The 14173-nt window shown below is 41.2% G+C and overlaps 2 protein-coding genes across 7 annotated transcripts; one reads left to right on the top strand and one right to left on the bottom strand.

Moving 5' to 3' along the window:
* Positions 1–2743: 2743 nt before the first annotated feature.
* ZC2HC1C (zinc finger C2HC-type containing 1C) lies at positions 2744–10860 on the bottom strand. 3 transcript variants are annotated; one of them, XM_020793925.3, is made up of 3 exons: positions 10773–10860; positions 4175–5447; positions 2744–3207 (listed from the first exon to the last, which is right to left on the bottom strand). In XM_020793925.3, exons 2-3 carry the CDS (start codon positions 5426–5428, stop codon positions 2902–2904), a joined length of 1560 nt encoding a protein of 519 aa, XP_020649584.3. In that variant the 5' UTR covers positions 5429–5447; positions 10773–10860; the 3' UTR covers positions 2744–2901. The 3 variants fall into 3 exon arrangements, with proteins under 3 accessions (XP_020649584.3, XP_020649585.3, XP_078248960.1); XM_020793926.3 differs by lacking the exon at positions 10773–10860 and adding an exon at positions 10289–10633; XM_078392834.1 differs by lacking the exon at positions 10773–10860 and having other exon boundaries at positions 4175–7317.
* A 26-nt stretch (positions 10861–10886) lies between these two features.
* On the top strand, positions 10887–13894 carry ACYP1 (acylphosphatase 1). 4 transcript variants are annotated; one of them, XM_078392853.1, is made up of 4 exons: positions 10887–10902; positions 11421–11529; positions 12024–12119; positions 13320–13894. In XM_078392853.1, the coding sequence occupies exons 2-4, from the start codon at positions 11527–11529 to the stop codon at positions 13533–13535; spliced, it is 315 nt and encodes a 104-aa protein (XP_078248979.1). In that variant the 5' UTR covers positions 10887–10902; positions 11421–11526; the 3' UTR covers positions 13536–13894. The 4 variants fall into 4 exon arrangements, with proteins under 4 accessions (XP_078248979.1, XP_020649589.2, XP_020649587.3 ...); XM_020793930.3 differs by having other exon boundaries at positions 10898–10976; XM_020793928.3 differs by lacking the exon at positions 10887–10902 and having other exon boundaries at positions 11479–11647.
* The last annotated feature ends 279 nt before the right edge of the window (positions 13895–14173 follow it).

Here is a 14173-nt window from a genome sequence, read left to right as displayed (position 1 = left end):
TTTGCCTCTGTGTCCTGATTTTTTCTAATAGGAGTGAAACGATGCATGCTTACCTGTAGTGCAAGGAGACAACACAAAAGCAGTATCAGTACTGGACTTCAGGTCTTGATTTTGCTGAGATGGAACGAATCTGCATGTTTCCTTTGTTCAACATATGCCAGTGGCATTAAGGCGTGTTAACATTTTGTAAGAGAAGCTAGGGAGTTTGTTTTTCCAGTAACAGAGATTACCCTTCGGCTGTTGTTTCTTCTCGAATACTTTCAATAATGGTATTATTTGACTTTTGTTTTAGAAATCTTACAAGGTGTGAAGATATTTGGTAAGATAATCTTTTATCATTCTAAAGCATATCGTAATCATATCTGCTACTAATTCTGGCTTAATAATACATCTTAACTATCTCTCCCACCAATGCTGCCTTTAATAATATATGTTACTACAGTAATTACTAGCATTTTTATACTACCAGTTAGTACAGTGAGATATCAGGAGTGACACACTGGTGTTGCAGGACAGACATGTGTTTATGAATCTTGAACAAAGAGTAGTAATTGGGTTGGTTGTTGTGGGTTTTTCGGGCTCTTTGGCCGTGTTCTGAAGGTTGTTCTTCCTGACGTTTCACCAGTCTCTGTGGCTGGCATCTTGAGAGGAACAGGAGTAGGAACTCTGTCCATATTCTGTAGACTCCAGCCGCAAATAAAACTACAGAATCTGGTATTCTGATCCAGCATCTCTTTTAAAAATAATGGCAAAACGTCTGTTGCATAACTATGCTGACTCATCAAGAATGATGTCAACATCAGTGGCACATTGTCACTAATTAAAAAGTCCCTACTTTGATTTTGTGCAACTTTGTCTCATTGTACGTGATCCATGCAACCAGAAACCAAAGGAGAGATTCTTTAATCAGTGGTAATCTGTTTCTGCAGTTGAATCATTAACCATTGCACCAGCAACAGGACATTGACCAGCACATGCCTATTTCTAGGTCTTTCACATGGGAAAACCTTGTTTTCTTGAAGAAAAATTTCTAAGCTGCCACCATCCAAGAGAAATGGTGTCTGAACTTTTCTTTAATTATACTGAAACTAAAATCTAAATCTTTTCATTGACTAGTACAGGAGTACTTTGATGGTATCATCAACCTGAAAGCATGCAGAAGGAAAACAAAACCAAGAGGAGTTTGTAAGGGCCATCTGTGCAACTGAGAAAACTAATTTGTTTGAAACCTTTAAAATTATTTTCACTCCCATTGCTTCAGAATTGTCATTTTGAAAACATGGGTCTCAGAAAAAAATCTATAGCAATTCCTGTGTACCACATAATCAGTTAAAATACCACATTGTATGATAGTATTTGGGGAAATGTTGGCTGAAATGTTGCTGCTTAGTGTGGAAAATTGTGCTACAGTAGTCCAACTAAATCAGTGGAGATTTAGTGAGCCAATTAAGTTCCATGGATTCCAATGGGCCTACTCTAATTGGAATTTATTTCACTAAGCAACAGAATCTCAGGCATTGTGACATAAAGGAAATATATTCCTCCATGATTTACATTCCCATGTTTAGTAAATAAACATGGTGAATTAAATGACATAGCAGATATATATAAATTCCGTTTTATATATATAAATATATAAATATATATATAAGTATATACAGTATATATATATAAGTATATACAGTATATACAGTATATACAGTATATATATATATATATATATATATATATATATATATATATATATATATATATATATATATATATATATATATATATATATATATATATATATATATATATATATATATATATATATACTTAGACACTGCTACTTAGACACTTTACATACAACCCTGGTAAGTTTTGACTGCTTGTTTTCACATCCACAACACCTACCTACAGTATATGTGTATGACAAAAGGAGGTAAAACAGTTTATAGCCTGTCGTTTCTAGGCCAATTCTCAGTGCTATATATACAGTATATAAAAATTCCATTGTTTGCTGACTATTTGTGGCTAGTTAGCACCCAGATCTCTTGGTCATTAACAGTTTAAATATAACTAATCCATACTTCTACCTCTGAAAGACTTGCTCAGTTCATTCCGCCCCGAGTTTATGTATTGCATATAAATAAGGTAGCTGTGCCACTTCTAACCACACTAAGGTAACCCATTCCACTATAATAGTTTCCATGTTCTTCTACAACTGTTTTGCAATCTGCTTCAACGAACAGAACTTACAGTATCTGCAGATGAGCCAAGAAACTAGTTATGAAAAGATTCATCCAAATGGGAGGCAATGGGTAGTACACAATAGAAAGGAATGAACAGTGGAAGAGCAGAATCCAACAGAACCAGGTGAGGAGCTATTCCCTCTATCCCACTGGACCCCACAGTGTGTCCACTGTCAGCTTTGGAGGTCTGGAAAAACCAGCATGGAAGGCTAGAGGAGAAAATTCTGGCAATGTTGAATTTACCTCATTATATCCAAATAGGCATCACCCCTTCTCAACTGATACATTGCATTCTATGGAACGAAGGTACTCTTTTGCTGTGGCGGGCAGAGTTGCCTTTAAAGCTGCTGGTGGTAGTGTGTTCTATCTTGCCTTCTGACACTTTTCAGTAACACCTCTGCAACACACAAGTGCCACATCCGAAGAAGCAGATTGAAATCCCATTGTTCGCTAAAGATAAAGGGCACTGTTGTAGCCTAAGTACTGCCTTAGGCACTAACCTCACATGTAATACAAGGGCTTTAATTAATCTGTTCACAGTTTATGGGCTTCTCACTTTTACATTTTCACATTATTGTCTCTTACATGAAGCAATAGTTCTGCGAATACTTTCTGTCACTCTGGATTGTCAGACTGAGGGAAATGGTACCACTTTGGCCCACCACTAACAACGTTTCTTTTGTTGCGGTGGTGGGGGCCTGTTCTTTATGTTCTTGCATTTTGGAATGTGTCTCTCTGCTACCTTGGGTGCAAACTGACGGGTGCAATAAGGGCACAGCTTGTAGTCTGGGTTCTCCATGGCAGGTGCTGGGGGAAGATCTGAGGCCTTCCCCCCTTTTGAGATTACTTGCTGAACCTCCCGAGCCCTGCGCAATGTCTTGATGAAAGAGTCATGCTTCTGTCGCCAGTTGCTTTGCTTAGATATATTGATTTGCTTGGAAGCCTCAGAGCTTTGGTTGGAGAATTTTTTCTGTAGTGACAGGGGTAGTGGGAGAAACCATTAGTACAACCCTCTTAGCTCACAATGTGATCTTTTCTGACATCATAGGACAATTATAATGCAACGAATTCCCAGCCCCTACAGCAGTCAGACAAATGGAAAAATACTGTGTATATTAAGGTCTAACTATTAATAGCCGAGCTGAATACTTACTACTCCTTAAAGCCAAATTTTGCTCATAGATACATTGCAAATGAACACCATTGTATTTTCTTCCTAATTCAGTAAAACTCGGTAAATCATCTAAAAGGAGTGTAGATAAAATGTATTCAGTTAGGAAGAATTTACCTATGCTAAAATAGGAAACAGGAAAAACTCTGTTTCTGTAATTTTAAGTATAAATGATTTCTCTTTACTACATCCTCACAGTGTTTACCAGATACTACTACCGGTAAATGCCTGACATAAATGCTGACTTACAGCAGTGACTTTGATAGATTATGCCAAATTAACTTGATAAATTTTAAGTCTGTCTGCTACTTAGACACCTTTACATACAACCCTGGTAAGTTTTGTCTGCTTGTTTTCACATCCACAACTACCTATGTGTGTATGACAAAAGGAGGTAAAACAGTTTATAGCCGGTTGTTTCTAGGCCAATTCTCAGTGCTTTAAACTAAACCTTACTGAAACTTCACATTCTATTTTTTGCCCTTACCTGAAATGATGCTAGAAGTTACCCCATCTGCAGTTGTATTTGGTTAAGATACTGGAGATACTTAAGCAATCATCAAGTTATTATTTGTAGGAAATCTTTGAGAGAAAAAGACTGAACCTCTTCCCAGACAGATAGGTGGGTATCAGAAAATGATGCTACTGTGTTTTTAAAGCCAAGGAGAACTCAGGCCCATTAGCGCTTAGATCCGAAACTAGCTAGAATTCTCATATAAATTAAAAGAAGAACAGTGAATGTGTAATAAGTAACCATGTGTATTACCTGGGAGATATCTGAGCCCTTCAGGAGATGGTATGTCTCTAATTCAGTGCCTTTGGCTCTAGCTTTGCTTGAATCAAACACTTCTCTTTTGGAGCCATGGTTCTTGCTGCAGATACTTATGTGCTTCTCCAATCTGGAGCGGTAAAGCTTTCGTTCACAAATATTGCACTCTCCCCATTCTTCTACATTGCTAGGATCCTCTGTAATTAATGAGTCTGTTGCCACACAGCTAAGCTGTCCTAAAGGGGTTGCTGCTGGAAGAGACTGGTCATGCAGTGGAGCCAGTTCTGGGCTAGAAGTAGCTAAAATATTTTCTCGAATTTTACTATTGCTAGCCACCAATCTTTGTTTTTTGAGTCTTTCCATAGGGAGCAGCTGGGGAGGCATGGCAGCCCCCAATGAAGCTGCGGGGCTCTCTGAAACATGTATCTTTTCACAAGTGTGCAGCTGAGCTGCAGGTCTCGAAACACGGCCCTGAGCAATATCAGCTGCTTTCCTCTCAGGCATCCGTAATGCTCCTTGTTCTCTTCTTGCTTTTGTTTCTGTCTGCTGCCTTTCCCACTGTATTCTCCGGAGCTCTTCTTCTGTTCTTCTCAATTTTTCCTTGAGGAGAGCCTCCTTCCGCTGGATCTCCTCCTCTAAGCTCCGTCCAGCAGCCTCCAGTTTTTGAATGTAGCCCGACTCTGCCCGTGAATGAGGAGCTGATATCTTAGACTGGCCAACGGGAAAAAGTGGCGGCACTCCAGCATGCTGAGACTTGAGTATGTGTGACTTTTCTTTTTTCTCTGAGCTAGTACCTTTGGAAGGATTTTCCTTAGCTGCCAAGTTCCCAGCTTGCCAAGAAATGGGAAGAGGAACATTCCTACCTTTATGGTGAAAGACTGGCTTAAGTGGGTACGCCCTGTCCACACCTTCTCTCCGCCTAGTTCTCCAGTGAGCTGGCAAAGTACTAGCCTGTCCCTTGAAATACCAGTTGAAGGGGCCAGCAGAGTAGAAGCCTGCCTTTTCCAAAATCAGGTGAGTATTTTCTGCAGGATGAGAACAAAAAGAGTGTTGCCTCTTTTGGAGATGAAGATCTGCCAGCTTATCATTGTTGCATAGGAGCTGTTGCTCAATATTATTCTTTAGGTGCTCCAACTGGGTATGTTCTTTAAGAATTTCTGGATGACACCTCTCCTGGGTTGTTGCTGGAAGACTTGGATTACATGCTGCTGGATCCATAACTGAACACACAGACAGCTGCAACTCAGCCATTCAGCCGGTCCAATAAAGCCTGGAGGAATGTGACATGTTACAAGCATGCTATGACTAGGGCACTCAATCAAAGTCTCTGTTCCTCCACTATGATAAAGTGAAAGCAAAGTCTGTTGCTTATATACCACCTCATAGTGCTCAAAGCACTCTCAGGGTAGTTTACAGTTTAATTATACAGGCTACAGATTGCTCCCACCTCCAGCAATAAGGGGAACAGTACTCAGAAGCTCTAAGGGGGCTTTATAAAGGCATCTAGCCATGATTTTGTTTTTATGAATAATCCACAGAACTAGAAATGCATATTGGATTGACGATACTGCATGGCCACTTTTTATTGTATTACAATATCCAAACTTATTAAATTAGTTAACTTTACATTTAAGCATAGAAGGTGGGCTGGGAGTCTTTATGCTTTTATAGATATATATGATTATTTAAAGAACTATGGGAGAAAGCAAGTAATAGCCTTCCCACTGGAAGTCTTCTGCACCTCCTTTTCCAAATAGCGCTGCAAGTCAAGGTTAGTGCAGGGAAACTTGCTCCAGCTTTTCTGCTACCTAAAAACCTTCATGTATAACTCTGAACAACTGCCTACTTCTAAATGAAACTTAACAAATAAACCCCTTGTATACATTTTTCCTGTGTGTTGCTGTAGTATAATGGTAGTTAATGCTCAGACCACAGGGAAACTTGCATGTGAATACTAGGTTCCCATAAAACATTAAAAAAAAACCTGCACAAAATTTCAAGACCAGATCCATGGATCAGGATAAAATGTTATGCTAAGAAAGGACATGTTTTGTTAATGCTGATTCCAACTGATTCCACAAAATTGAAATGAGAAAATCATGAGGGCCCCACTGTCCTCGGAGGCACCACTCCCAGGTCCTCCTGGACTGGAACAGAACAGATCTGTGTTGGCAGAAATAAATGTTAACTTGCAGAAAAATACCCCTAAGTAAATGGAGCACCAAGAGTGTAAAGAGTAAGGTTGTTGTTTAGTCTTTAAGTTGTGTCTGACTCTTCGTGACCCCTTGGACAGAGCACACCAGGCCCTCCTGTCTTCCACTGCCTCTCGGAGTTTGGTCAAATTCATGTTGGTAGCTTCAATGACACTGTCCAACCATCTCATCCTCTGTCATCCCCTTCTCTTGCCTTCACACGTTCCTAACATCAGGGTCTTTTCCAGGGAGTCTTCTCTTCTCATGACATGGCCAAAGTATTGGAGCCTCAGCTTCAGGATCTGTCCTTCCAGTGAGCACTCAGGGTTGATTTCCTTTAGAATTGATAGGTCTGTTCTCCTTGCAGTCCAGGGGACTCTCAAGAGTCTCCTCCAGCACCATAATTCAAAAGCATCAATTCTTCGGCAGTCAGCCTTCTTTATGGTCCAGCTCTTATTTCCATACATCACTACTGGAAAAACCATACCTTTAACTATGCGGACCTTTGTTGGCAAGGTGATGTCTCTGCTTTTTAAGATGCTGTCTAGGATTGTCATTGCTTTCCTCCCAAGAAGCAGGTGTCTTTTAATTTCATGCCTGCTGTTCCCATCTGCAGTGATGATGGAGCCCAAGAAGGTAAAATCTGTCACTGCCTCCATATCTTCCCCTTCTGTTTGCCAGGAGGTGATGGGACCAGTGGCCATGATCTTAGTTTTTTTGATGTTGAGCTTCAGACCATTTTTTGCACTCTCCTCTTTCACCCTCATTAAAAGGTTCTTTAATTCCTCCTCACTTTCTGCCATCAGAGTAGTATCATCTGCATATCTGAGGTTGTTGATATTTCTTCCGGCAATCTTAATTCCGGCTTGGGATTCATCCAGTCCAGCCTTTCACATGATGTATTCTGCATATAAGTTGAATAAGCAGGGAGACAATAAACAGCCTTCTTTCCCAATTTTGAACCATTCAGTTGTTACATATCCAGTTCTAACTGTTGCTTCCTGTCCCACATATAGATTTCTCAGGAGGTAGATAAAGTGGTCAGGCGCTCCCATTTCTTTAAGGACTTGCCATAGTATGCTGTGGTCCACACAGTCAAAGGCTTTTGCATAGTCAATGAAGCAGAAGTAGATATTTTTCTGGAACTCTCTGGCATTCTCCATAATCCAGCGCATGTTAGCAATTTGGTCTCTAGTTCCTCTGCCCCTTCAAAATCCAACTTGTATTTCTGGGAGTTCTTGGTCCACATAATGCTGAAGCCCACCGTGTAGGATTTTGAGCCTAACCTTGCTACCGTGTGAAATGAGTGCAATTGTATGGTAGTTGGAGCATTCTTTGGCACTGCCCTTCTTTGGGATTGGGATGTAGACTGATCTTTTCCAAACCTCTGGCCACTGCTGAGTTTTCCAAACTTGCTGGCATATGGAGTGTAGCAGCTTATCAGCGTCATCTTTTAAGATTTTAAATAGTTCAACTGGAATGCCATCTCCTTCACTGGACTTGTTGTTAGCCATGCTTTCTAAGGTCCACTTGACTTCACTTTCCAGGATGTTTGGGCTCGAGGTCAGCAGCCACACTATCTGGGTTGTCCGGGACATCCATATCTTTCTTTTATAATTCCTCTGTGTATTCTTCTGCTTCTGTTAGGTTCCTACTATTTTTGTCCTTTATCATGTTCATCTTCGCACAAAAGGTTCCTTTAATATCTCCAATTTTCTTGAACAGATCTCTGGTTTTTCCCTTTCTATTATTTTCCTCTATTTCTTTGTACTGTTCATTTAAGAAGGCCCTCTTGTCTCTCCTTTCTATTCTTTGGAAGTCTGCATTCCATTTTCTGTAACTTTCCCTATCTCCCTTGGATTTTGTTTCCCTTCTCTGCTATTTGTAAGGCCTCGTTGGACAGCCACTTTGCTTTCTTGCATTTCCTTTTCTTTGGGATGGTTTTTTGCTGCCTCCTGTACAATGTTGCAAGCCTCCAGCCATAGTTCTTCAGGCACTCTGTCCACCAAATCTAGTTCCTTAAATCTGTTCTTCACTTCCACTGTGTATTCATAGGGGATCTGGTTTAGAATATACCTGACTAGCCCAGTGGTTTTTCCTACTTTCCTCAGTTTATGCTTGAATTTTGCTGTAGGAAGCTGATGATCAGAGCCACAATTAGCTCCAGGTCTTGTTTTTGCTGACTGTATAAGGCTTCTCCATCTTTGGCTGCAGAGAACATAATCTGATTTCGGTATTGCCCATCTGGTGATGTCCTTGTGTCGTTGGAAAAGAGTGTGATGACCAGCTTGTTCTCTTTGACAAAACTCTATTAGCCTTTGCCCTGCTTCGTTTTGAACTCCAAGGTCAAACTTACCTGTTGTTCCTTTTACCAAAGAGTAGGGTAGGTGGGGAAATTGATATATAGCCGTCTTCTCCAACATTTATTTATTTATTTATTTATTTATTTATTTATTTATTTATTTATTTATTTATTTATTTATTTATTTATTTATTTATTTATACCCCGCCCCCCTAGACCATGTCTACTCGGGGCAGCTTACAACATAAAATAGATCTATATAAAATATATATATAGTCATAAAATACAATTTCTATATTAATTAAAACAATTTAAGAAAGGATAGCATAGGCATCCTTCAGTCTCGAGAGACTATGGTAACATGCTCTGAATCGAGGAGTGTCCTCTCCAGAGCATGAAGCCCGGGTAAGGTAATATGGAGGATAGGCTGTTACCCAAGCAGCAGATCCCCCCTCTCCACATTGCTGAAATGGTCCAATGGAAAGGCAAGAGCCAATACAACTGGTTCCAGCAATGTCGCAGGAGTTGGCAGAAAGGATACTAGGTTGGGATAAGATAAGAAAAAAGAAATGAAAAGAGTTAGCTGACTGGAGGGAAGGCCTGCCTAAACAGCCAAGTTTTAACAGTCTTTTAAAAACACCCAGTGAGGGTGCCAGCCGAATTTCAGTGGGAAGTGTGTTCCACAGCCGAGGGGCCACCGCCGAGAAGGCCCGGTTTCTATTTTTTTCCTTCCAAGCCTCTCTTGGCGTCAGGCCCCTCAGCTGTCCCTGCTGGCTACAACGGGTGGTTCGGGTAGATCTGGGTGGGAGAAGACGATCTGCCAAATATCGAGGTCCCAAACCCAAACATGTAATCACTTCTGCAAAGGAGCTGAGGCAAGAGAAAACTGCCTGTAAAGAGAAGTGAAAAAAGAATCCCAGAGGCCTGCCCTGTGACAGAACTTAAGGTTTTTGTGAACTAATTACAGATGAAGCCCAAGCCCTTGCCCATGTCTACAGCATGTACCTGATTATGAACAAAATGCTGAATACTTAATTAGATGTACTAAGCACACAATATTAGCTTACTATGTACGTACAGTACTTAGTTCATACTTTTCAGTTAAGCCAATGACGCTACGAATCAACAGAATGTATAGCAATTGAAATGTATCCTGACAACTAGGATACCTTGACAAGGCTGGATATCAGCAAAAACTTCTTAACTGTTAGAGCAGTATGACAATGGGACCAATTACTTTGGGATGTGGTGAGTGCTCCAATATTGGGGGTATTCAAAGAAAACTGGACAAGCATGTATTAGATCTGCTTTGATTTGGATTCCTGCATTTAACTTAAACTCCCTTCCAGCTCTATGAACTATTAGAATGAATGCTCCTAGTATACTGACTTTAATACAAGTGCAGGAGATGTTTAATCTGTTCTTTAACAAAGAGTTCAGCAACCGACCATCAGCAACAGATGGGCCAAAGGTGGAGAAAACTGAAGTCTAGGTTACCTGCTAAAAAATACTCTTTTACACAACAAGTATTCTACAGATTCAGTTCCTTACACTTCCATCGAAACAAATTTAAAGTCAAATCATTAAATGGGGCTGTTTACAAGAAAAGGGACTTACCTCTGAGGCTGCTTCAAACTCCGTAAATTAAAAAAAAAAAGCATTTAACTATGCCTTGTGATAAAGAAGTTCTGCAACTGTGAAGAGCCTGAAGTGAGTTGATCTACCCTTAACTCATCATAACTCTATAGATGGCTATTAAAAGCACCAATATAAACCCTACTTGCGTGTACTGTAAGTGCATTTACGATTGAGACCCTTCTCGACTGGAAACAATCACGTTCTTTTAGGCAGAAGGCTGCCAGTTGCTAACAATCGGTTAGGAGTGGAATTGACATCTATCTAACGCGCCCAAGTGTCCCCAGGTGGACGGACTGACTGCCCATCGGATGATCCGCCCTCCTTAACGGGAGGATTGGCCTTCCGGGAATGTGATGAAGCCCCAAGAACGCCCACAGCGGCTCGCTCGCCATGGCAACGGGCCCTCACCCGCCTCGCGAGGCCAAGCCTGCCTGCCCCAGACACGTATCCTCGGCCTTCATACCTCATGCCAAGCCCATACGCTGTTTACACCGGCCTCCCGTCCGTGGAGCTGTTTACCCCGGCTGCCTAGCAACGTGCACGCGGATGCTACATCCGACTACTCTCTAGCCGCTTCCGGTCCAAAGCAGCAAGTACGTTCATCACTTTTACCGGCATCGCATCCCGCTTGGTTTCCATTTCCATCAAGATAATGGAAATTATGCGCGTAAGCCTATATATGATATGTCATATGTGTAAGGAAGTGGATTGTAATACGTAATTAAAAAAAACCCTTCAATCTTCTAGTGTCGCAATACTTTTTTAAAAATTACATGTATAGAGAGGAGAGGGATGATGGCAAACCCTTGGTCCCCCAAGCTACTTGGACTACAATGTCCATTACCCCCTCATCTGAGGCTCGGGGTTTTGGAAGTTGGAGTGGAGAACATTCTGAAGGAACAACCCCGTTTTTCTTCTCGTATTTCTATGCCATTTTGGTTTGTCTCAATAAAGCTGTTGCTGAACGGCCGATTTTCACGCCTCATATCGATTTTCACCGCTACTTTTTCTTCCCCGTTTTGTTTTCTGGCTTTTCCCTCTTTCATCTTCATACATACAGCACTGTAGTTCGCTTTTCATTCCATCGAGTCTTTCGTCTCTATGGTTTTAGGCCATATACTGCTGCCGTCCGCGCTTCACCCTAGAAAGGACGACTTGCCTCCACTTCCGTTTTACGTGCTAGGACTCTTCTAGGCACCTGGACGGAGGGCTGCTCCATGGTAAGCCGGTTAGAAGCCCGGCCGTTCGTGGCGGTTGATGGTCGGCTCTAAAGCCTTCGGGATTCTTGGAAAGTGGGGCAGTTTCCTGAGCAAGTCGGCCGGCCGGGCGCTTCCTGCTGTTAGTTAAAGCTTTGCAAAGACCCTCAACTGGCGGAGGCCCCATCCTGTCCCATCTCTCCCTCTATATTCATAAGGATGCAGATTGAAGGCGGGGCTTTGTGCTTTGACCTTTTGGCTCGCCTTATGGGGCACGGACTGAGGGAGGAAGGAGGGACGGGACGGGACGGGACGGGACGGGGAGGGGATCCGGCCCGATCTTCTCCTTTTCGATGACTTTCGCCTGGTTTGAGCTGGCGGTGCCACCGCTGCCCTCGTGGTGCGGTCGTTGGGAGTTGCAGGGGGGTGCCCTCCATCCCCCCCCTTTAAAGGGATGGACATGGGGTCGGGATTTGTATCTCCTTTTCTGGCTGGCTATGTTTCTGCTTTTGGTCCAGGCACCACCGGCCATGGCTGAGGGAGATGGGCTGCTTTCCGTGGATTATGAAGTGTTTGGGAAAGTCCAAGGGGTGTTTTTCCGCAAATACACACAGGTGCGTGGCCCTTCTTGTACGTAGATCGTTCTGTGGCCAACCTAGGAGGAGGCTACTTTGGGTTGTCTTTTTGATCGGTACTGATGAACATGCTGGCTGTAGACCCATTTTCATTTACCTGGGGGTAATCACGAAAATTAAGTGGGGCTTGCTTCTGAGGAGACGTGTACTGTACAGTGGGGTCTTGACTTGAGAACTTAATCCGTATTGGAAGGCGGTTCTCAAGTCAAAAAGTTCTCAGGTCAAATCTGCATTTCTCATAGGAATGCATTGAAAACCATTTGATCCGTATCTGCTCTTTTCCGTCCATAGAAACTAATGGGAAGCTGCTATTCTGCCTTCGACCACTAGAGGGGGATATTTTGTTTCTTTTTTTCTTAGGTCAAGAAAGGTTCAGGGAAGGCAGGGAAAATACAGTCCAGGCAGTACCAGGCAGTCTGAAGACTCCAATCCACTCTCTAAACGCTGGGAGGAGTGAGGAAGCAGACAGCCACCCTTTTCACTGGCCAACAGTTAACTGAAAGTTCACATTTTGCACTTTCCCTGCCTCCCACGTGTTTTTTTTTCAGTTCTTAACTCAAATCTAAGTATGTAAGTCAAGTCAATATTTTCCTATGAGAGCGGTTCTTAAGTCAAAATGTTCTTAACTCGAGCCGTTCTTAAGTCAAGACCCCACTGTATAGGATTGGACTGCTGGAGGCCTTTGTCTTGCACTTTCATTTTCTAGAATAGGCTTCACTGAATTCAGCAAAACTCAAGTTTGGAGTATAGACAGAGGACGTTGCTATTAGAGTCAACTACGCTGCTTCATTTTTATTGCACTTTGAGGGTGACAAAAAGCATGTTTATAAGTAGACTTGTTTATATTTCCTGGATGAGAAGGAGACATCGTGGAAATGTGACACAAACAATAGTTACATTCTGTTGGGGAAACTGCTTCCTGCACAAAGTAGCCCAGTTTAATCTCCTGACTAATTATATTAGCTCTTTCTTTGGAAGAGTCTATATAGTATAGATTATTTGTTGTGGTTTTAATTTCTCAATTTGTTTATGATTGTTGTGTATCATATATTTTTCTTTCAATCTAAAAGGCTGGGGTTGTTTATATTTTTGTTTAGCTCCCAGAGTAGTGTATGCCATTAAGTCGGACTATATGAAAATGTCTGTAAATAAATAAATGCAATGTATTTCTTTCTTTAGGCTGAAGGAAAGAAGCTGGGTCTGGTTGGCTGGGTCCAGAATACCAACTATGGCACTGTGCAAGGACAGATACAAGGCCCTATTGTAAAGGTGCGGCAGCTTCAAGAATGGCTTCAGAAGAAGGGAAGTCCCAAGTCCATCATTGACAGAGCTGAATTCCATAATGAAAAGAAGATTACTAATTTAGAATACAGTGACTTCAGCATTGTCAAATAACAAGGCCCAAAAGAAAAAGGAGCTAGTTTGCTTTTTAAAAGTCACAAGATCATCTATAAGAAAACCTTCCCTTTTTATTTTTCCATTAGTTGTTTTACATGTAGATTCTTTCAGTCTTGCGTGTTTTTTATTTACATTATACAGGTATTACATTGAATGCACTTATAAATAGGCAGGCTTCTTGGCTTAAAAACTTGATATGCTAATATAATGCCTGTTAATAAAAGCATTACTTAGGCATGTAGTGTCTAATAGTATGCATTAAAATTAGATTGCCCATTGAAAAGCTTAAGGTGAACTTTGTTGTAGATTTCATGAATGCAGGTTAATATATAATAAAATTACAGTATTTTACTATAGTTTGATTTTTGTTTGAAGATGTTTGCTTTTTGGTTTGAATACTATTTTCTAAGTGGTTTATGATACTTTTTAAAAAACAGTTCACATATTCATTGGATGGGGAGAGACAAAATGAATATAGGATTGAAATTAATTTTGTTAAAGAGAGTGCAGTTTATAATTGGTATGAAAAAGTAACTTCTTGTCATCCTGTCACTACACTAAGACTAAGAACAAACCCAGTTGATAGTGTGCAGGTAGTTAAAAAGGCAGAGAGTGTGAGAAATGCTGTAATTGAT

This window comes from Pogona vitticeps, chromosome 1 (genome assembly GCF_051106095.1).
Source record: "Pogona vitticeps strain Pit_001003342236 chromosome 1, PviZW2.1, whole genome shotgun sequence".
In the NCBI taxonomy this organism is placed as follows: domain Eukaryota; kingdom Metazoa; phylum Chordata; class Lepidosauria; order Squamata; family Agamidae; genus Pogona; species Pogona vitticeps.
This window is presented reverse-complemented; position numbering and strand designations above follow the sequence as displayed.

Bases quoted from the DNA above. Each gene is read 5' to 3' on its own strand.
- ZC2HC1C (XM_020793925.3), bottom strand. From the start codon at position 5,428: ATGGCTGAGTTGCAGCTGTCTGTGTGTTCAGTTATGGATCCAGCAGCA. The intron at 3,208-4,174 runs GTAATACACATG...CTGTCACTACAG, and splicing joins AGGGCTCAGATATCTCCCAG to AAAAAATTCTCCAACCAAAG.
- ACYP1 (XM_078392844.1), top strand. From the start codon at position 11,859: ATGACTTTCGCCTGGTTTGAGCTGGCGGTGCCACCGCTGCCCTCGTGG. The intron at 12,120-13,319 runs GTGCGTGGCCCT...TTCTTTCTTTAG, and splicing joins TTTTCCGCAAATACACACAG to GCTGAAGGAAAGAAGCTGGG.